Here is a 7,079-nt window from a genome sequence, read left to right as displayed (position 1 = left end):
CTGACCTGGCAATGACCGTGGACAAGAAGGCCCCCAAGTGGTCAACACATGAAATACACCAGACTTTCCATAAACTTCAAGACCCATAATGCTTTTCTATTTTCTCGTCTTTCAATTCCAGTTCATGAAAGCAGTTCATGGAGAAGTGAAATAAACTTGGGAAATGTGATCAAGATTTATGGTTTGACAAGACAATCGAGGCATGTAATGACACGTTTGTGCATATAATTTCGTGACTAAAGAACGTATTCGCCATATAGCTACTTCGCTGATGGATGTAGCTAGCTAGCTAACGTTAGCTACATGTGTTATAAACTGGCCAGACCCCCAAAATGACAGCTACTGTAGATAGCTATCCAGTAACTGTCAGGTAAATGATTTTCTAATATTATTGAGTAGCTAGCTTTATAACCTAAATTGCAGGTGATAATAGCAAATCTTTGCTGTAATAGCTTTTGACTTGACCTTCTAGGTTTAATTTCATTTGATGTGATACTAATTCTAGCTAGCACAAATTAATAACCTACCTCAAGTTAATGTAATTGCTAAAATATAGTTAATTATCAAAAGTCATGAATAATTTCAATTTGATCATGACTGTTCAATACATTACACATAAGTCATTGGACGAAAGACGTCTTGTAAGGGAGAGTTTTGTTAAGAGCCGCGATGCTCGGTCACACGCATCGCTTGCGGTACGTTTTTTTTGTGCATAAGGACCTTATGTTATATATCGGCGAGAAATAATTTTCTAAAAACAAAATGTTAAAATGATAGGCACCATTATAGGGTTAGGGTTATCACGTGGCCAATTAGCTTTGTGCATCTCCGAACACCGTTAAAACAGTGTACAGCACGGGTTTGGTGGCACCTTCATTTGGGAGAACAGGCTCGTGCTAATGACTCCAGCGAAATGGTAACTAATACATCAAACACATCGTTTCCAGATGTTTGATGACATTCCATTTGCTCCGTTCCAGACATTATTATGAGACGTTCTCTCCTCAGCAGCCCCATTTGATGTACTTTAAGTGTGTATTTTGCGTTTGTGAAATTGTTTTGATATATGAAGGTAGAGGGATTTATGTTTCTGGAACCGTACCGCAAATGAGAATCAATTCACGTTTAGATGGGAGTATTTGGCTGTTTTGGCTTTCAGAGTCAATTCGCCGTTAAACAGAAGATGTAAGGTCCTTAGACTAAGTAGTAACGTTGGGCTCCTTTTGTCCAATATTGATGAGCTACCTGAAGACCTAATGTTAAACAAGGATTGCCTCGTACCCAAATCCAGACTAAGGTCAAATTTGCCTGCCAAAAGCGATTAGCTCTACTTCTAGTTTAGTTAGCTAGCCAGCAAATAATACAGTTTGACATCACAACAACACAGATACCAGTTCCTCTCAGTGGTGGAAAAAGTACCCAATTGTCATACTTGAGTAAAAGTATAGATACTGTAATGAAACAGCAGGGAGCAGGTCTCGAACCCTCGACCTTCGAGTCCGAAGTCCGGTGCGCTATCTCCAGTAAAAGTCAAAGTCCGCCAGTAAAATACTACTTGAGTAAAAGTCTAAAAGTATTTGGTTTTAAATATACTAAAGTATCAAAAGTTAATGTAATTGCTAAAATATAGTTAATTATCAAAAGTCATGAATAATTTCAAATTCCTTATATTAAGCAAAGCAGACGGCACCATGTTCTTGTTTTAAAATGTTCGGATTGCCAGGGGCACACTCCAACACTCAGACATGATTTACAAAATATGCATTTGTGTTTAGTGAGTCTGCCAGGCCAGAGGCAGTAGGGATGACCACGTGTTCTCTTGATAAGTGCGTGAATTTCACCATTTTCCTGTCATGCTAAGCATTCAAAATGTAATGAGTAATTTTGGTTGTCAAGGAAAATGTATGGAGTAAAAAGTACAATATTTTCTTTAGGAATAAGTAAAAGTTGTCAAAAATATAAATAGTAAAGTACAGATACCCCAAAAAACGACTTAAATAGTACTTTCAAGTTTTTTTTTACCTACTCTACACCACTGGTTCCTCTGTTAAGCTGGAGTGTAATTTAACCTACATGATCTGCGTGGTTAAGGTCATTTGGACTAATCAGCTCAGCTCTGGCCCTGGGGTGTAACCCTCAGGCAGAGGGGATTAGGGATGCCAGAGGCACAGGACAAGAGAAGCTTGTCCTATTCTTAGTGTGGGATGGCAGTCAAGATAGCTGGAACTGGTCTTCTGCCTGCAAAATCCTCATGACCGATATCCTCTGCCCTCATCAATGCTATTGAATGAGTGATTGTTTCTTCTTTAATCAATGTTACTGATCATTGTTTCTCTCTCCGTTTGGATTAATCTGTACTTGCTTGACTGTCAGTATGGAACTGGGCAAAGCCAAGTTGCTGAGGTCAGGTCTGAACACGCTACACCAAACCATCCACCCCGTCCACGGGATAGCCTGGACTGACGGGAAGCAGGTCTGCCTCACCTCCCTCTACTATGACAACTGCGAAGTCAAATTCGGCGACACCAACGTCATCGGTCAATTTGAGCATGTATTCAGCCTCTCCTGGGGCCCTCTGTGCTGTTCCGGTGCTCCTGCCCTGTTGGCCGTCCAACACAAGAAACATGTCACAGTGTGGCAGCTGCAGCTCAGCGCTCTGGAACAGAACAAGCTGCTCTGCACTCAGACCTGTGAGATGAGCGAACCGTTCCCCCTTCTGTCTGAGGGGTGTGTCTGGCATCCCAAGATGGACATCCTTTCTGTCCTCACTAAGAAAGATGCCTCTGTGCTGTTCTGCGTCCGCGTGGACAACCGTAGGGTCAAGGCTGATATTAAAGGCAGTGGACTCATCCACTGTGCCTGCTGGACCAAAGATGGCACCCGGTTGGTTTTGGCTATAGGAAGCGCCCTTCACTCCTACATCTATAACGATGTTCAGAAGAGTCTTTTAGCCTGCTCCTTCTGCCCCATCTTTGACGTGGGCGGGTACATCTGTGCCATCGAGTCAACAGGCGAGGCCCAGGTGGCAGTAGCTACAGAGCTGCCTCTGGATAGGATCTGCGGGCTGAACGCTGGCATAGCATTTGACGTGTCCTCAGATTCAGAGTCCTCCCTACCTGGACATTCTTCTCCTATGGTGATGTTGGACGAGGATGGCTGTATAGACCCCCGCAGGAGGTCCTTTGACTCTGAGAGGTCCTACCTCTCCTGCTCTGCCTCCGGCGGTCCTATGGACCTCACCCACCTCCTGGCTAAGCACCGGCGCTCAGACCCTAGTCCACTCTTACACCTACGCCGCAGGGACCACCTGACTGGCTCTGGACAGGATTCGTCGCACCTTATCCTGGTAACCTACGAACGGAAAGTCACCAGCACCAGTAAGGTCAGCATCCCTGGGATCCTGGTGCCAGACATTGTGGCCTTTGACTCCAGAGGTTCCACGGTGGCAGTGGCCTCCAACACATGTAGCATGGTACTGGTCTACTGCATCACACCGTCCACCATGCCCAACATCCAGCAGATCTCCTTACAGAAAAACGAGAGGCCCAAAGGCATCTGCTTTCTTGGTGACAAGATGTTGCTTCTCATGATTGGCAGACAGAAGTCCAAAGACCCTGCCTTCCTCCCCTCCTCCAATACGGACAAATATATCCTGCGCCTCGCATCCAAGGAGATTGTCTACAACGGAGGAACCCCGGCGTGTCCCTCCCCGAATCGAGAATCCCCCGTTAGACGCCACTCGAAGCATGTCTTCTCTAAAGATGAGCAGCAGGAGCTTGTTGAGATTAAGGAGCTGGTGCTGCCGGGAGGAGATGTAATCCAGTCCCATTCTCCAGGGAGCAGCAGGAGGAGGCTGGTGGAGGAGGTGAGAAGCCCGGAGCCCAGCTCAGTCACCAGCTCAGTGGACTTCTCCTACTCTGACCTCTGTCACACCTCTGACCAACCTCACTCTAACGCTTCCTCCATTACGGTCGAAAACTTCCACACGGAACCCGTCAACCGAATGACGATGCTCTCCATGGCAGGACAGGCTAGCAGGGAGTCAAGTCAAACCTGCTCCCCATACTACAACCCTAGGGATAAGCCCCACACGGAGCTCCCCACCCTGCCCAAAACCACCCCCTTGGCCCCCAGAGAGAAGGAGAGGAACCTGGAGCAGCTATCTCAGAACATGGAGAGGATTTTCTCTCGTTTTTCTGAGGTGCAACAGTGTCTGACAGAGATCAGGGACTTCACCCGGAACGGCAAAAGGGGTCTGGGGACTAGTTACCCCAATGCCTGTGATCCTCCATACGTTAACATCACATGTCAGGTAGGGGTTACATCTTACAAGATATTACTTCATTTGGGATATTTAATTTCTATGTCTGCAAAAGCTGGAGATTTTCAGAGCAATATTTTAAAAGATAATGTTTGTTGAAAGATCTTATTTATTGAAATTATAGGCCCCACCTTTGTATAATGAAGTTACGTTAGACTCTAGGGCTGTGAATTGCCAGGGACCTCACAATATAATATTATCCCGATACTTAGGTGCCGATACGATATGTATTACGATTATATATGTATTGCGATTCAATACTGGTATTTTTATTGCGATTTGATGTTCCAAACATATTGTTCATATCTGCTGGAGAGAGAGCATGAGAAAATGAGTTTTGATCAGTAAGGGAAATAAAAGTGCTGAAAATGTGTTGGCTCCCTATTTAAAAAGAAGATGGAGAACAAGCTATAGGATGAATAATAACTGAGTTTTAGCACAGGTACAGTCGACCATCTCTACCTAAAGTAGCAAAAGTGTTTTTACAAATCGATACTTGGAGTCCAAATATAATATTGCGATATGTAACTATATATAATTTTTCCCCCGTCACTATTAGACACACAAAGGAATGAACTGTATGAGTATAATGCACCCAGATTCAGCATTCAGCAGATATTAGCATAAAGGGCTAATGTTGAACTTGGTGGGACTTGTCTGAAGGTGAAGATACAGTAGAGACTTACTTTAATGTACTCTCCAGGCTAGAGTTTGCTATCCACCATTATCTAATAATAGGCAGTACGCTGACAGCACATTGTGTGCTATTATGGTGTTCCTAAAAGAGCGATTAAAAGCAAATTTGTGAAATGATGCCTTGCTGTTGCATCCATCAATAACTGTCTGTGTTCTTGAGGTCAGAATTGTACTAACTAACCCCCCTCCACTCTCTCTATCTCGCTCTCTCTCTATCATCTATCTCGCTCTCTCTCTATCATCTATCTGTCTCTATCTCGTCCCTCTCCTCCATGCAGAAGCAGCTGTCTGAGAATGTGTTTATAGATGAGAGAAGGCCAGTGTTGTTGTGTGAGGGGAAGCTGTGTCTGAAGGTTCTTCAGGAGCTCTTCAACGTCACTATAGTAGAGATGGTGTATGGTACGTATCTGGCCCATGGGCTTCCCCCATACCAATAATAACACATGGTTGCAGTCTTAAGGCTTCAGATGATTCTATGTTTTCACTATGTATACCTCAGGCTTAATTCAACCAGTTATTTGAGATTAAAGGTAGACTCAGCGATATGACATCATCATACACAGCGGGGTGATTCCCTGATTACAGAAATCAACACAATTCATACGTGCAGACTGACATTATTGGCTCTTCCCAATGTAGGCATGCCTCAAGAGGAAATTGGGTAGTTTTCTCAGAAGTGTGTGTGTGTGTGGACGGGGATAGAAGAAAAAAAACGTTTTCCCTCAGGTTTCCAGGAATCTATTCATATAAGAATAACCGCCATATCCTCAGCCCATAGTCTAGACTGAGGAACTACTGAGCTTCTCTCAGCTATTACAACTAATTAGAGAAGATGTTGTATATCAAAATAATGACATCTCTGTTTCACTCCCCCCAAAATGACATGCATTTTAAACAAAGTATTTGGTGTTAAACGGAGGGTGGAGAGGCTGAATATGGGAGTGATTATAGGGTTACTGTGGATTAAAAGGTTTAAAACAGAAGCAGCTTACAGCCCCACCACACCCTCCCTGGGTTCGTTCTGCTAATATACACACTCAGCACGCCTCCGCAAACTACAATACTATTTATAGAGTATTTATGACACCAGTCCATTCAGGAGTTTCACTGTTAGGGTTTTTGCAGCAATCTAAGAGAGCCGTATGTTGTGGTTACTGTACTTTAAAAAGCGCTCTATTAAATGATTAGTAGACACTTACTGGTTGAAAAGCTTAGGACTATCTATTCAAAGGGTTAAATGGATGTAATCAATGACTCTCATGGTTTTATATAAGTTAAACAGTCTTATAAAGCATTGAGATAAATAAAATATGAATGAAATAAAAAACTTCCTTAAACTTGAAACTCCTGTCTCCTGTGTGTTCCAGGTCCGTTGTGGATAGTCCTGGTAGCGGATGCAGAGGGCTTTGTACCCCTGATTTTTAAACCCAAAGAGGAGTTGACGGTGAGGAACGGAAAGAGTAAATCTCCCATCAGGACCCCTGGCAGCCCAGACTCCTGCCCCTCCAGCCCAGTCAAATCTCCCTCCAGCCCAGTCAAATCTTACCCCAACACAGAGACTTGAACACAGCATAAATCTCAAAACAGACTTCAGTATAGTGGGAGAGAGCACACAGCATGGGACTACCGCCTAGCATAACATATGAGATGTCAATGCTTTATGCATGCATATCTAAAAACTGCACACGCAAAGACTCAACCCCTCGGCAGCTTTTTATGAACAAGCAGTACTGGGTGGCAAATGTTCCTTTTTCAGTTGGGGGATTATTCAATACACCTTTGAAAGAAGCACCTTTCAAACAGAATGTTTACATTTAGTGACTTTGGGAGATTATATTTTTTGGGGCTTTGTATTATATGCCCATCTGGTTCAAGATGAAGTTCTGTTTTTTTAATCAGAGCACTGAGGTAAGATAGTGTGGTGTTTTGGCTGGCAGAGTTCAGTAGCTGCCACCAAATCCCAAAGAGATGTATCCTGTTTGTGTGTTATACGATTGTATATTATTAAAACGTTCAAATGTTTAAAATGGATAGTTTCATCACTCAACTTATGATTGAATAT

At 43.5% G+C, this 7,079-nt stretch overlaps 1 protein-coding gene across 2 annotated transcripts; it reads left to right on the top strand.

Annotated features, from left to right (window-relative positions):
* Window positions 1-125: 125 nt before the first annotated feature.
* Window positions 126-7,044, top strand: LOC115139230 (WD repeat and coiled-coil-containing protein-like). 2 transcript variants are annotated; one of them, XM_029676385.2, is made up of 4 exons: window positions 126-370; window positions 2,374-4,312; window positions 5,296-5,416; window positions 6,385-7,044. In XM_029676385.2, the coding sequence occupies exons 1-4, from the start codon at window positions 333-335 to the stop codon at window positions 6,579-6,581; spliced, it is 2,295 nt and encodes a 764-aa protein (XP_029532245.1). In that variant the 5' UTR covers window positions 126-332; the 3' UTR covers window positions 6,582-7,044. The 2 variants fall into 2 exon arrangements, with proteins under 2 accessions (XP_029532245.1, XP_029532246.1); XM_029676386.2 differs by having other exon boundaries at window positions 126-916.
* The last annotated feature ends 35 nt before the right edge of the window (window positions 7,045-7,079 follow it).

Source organism: Oncorhynchus nerka, linkage group LG13 (genome assembly GCF_034236695.1).
Source record: "Oncorhynchus nerka isolate Pitt River linkage group LG13, Oner_Uvic_2.0, whole genome shotgun sequence".
Lineage (NCBI taxonomy): Eukaryota > Metazoa > Chordata > Actinopteri > Salmoniformes > Salmonidae > Oncorhynchus > Oncorhynchus nerka.
Note: the sequence above shows the minus strand (reverse complement) of the source record. Positions and strands in the feature narration are given on the sequence as shown.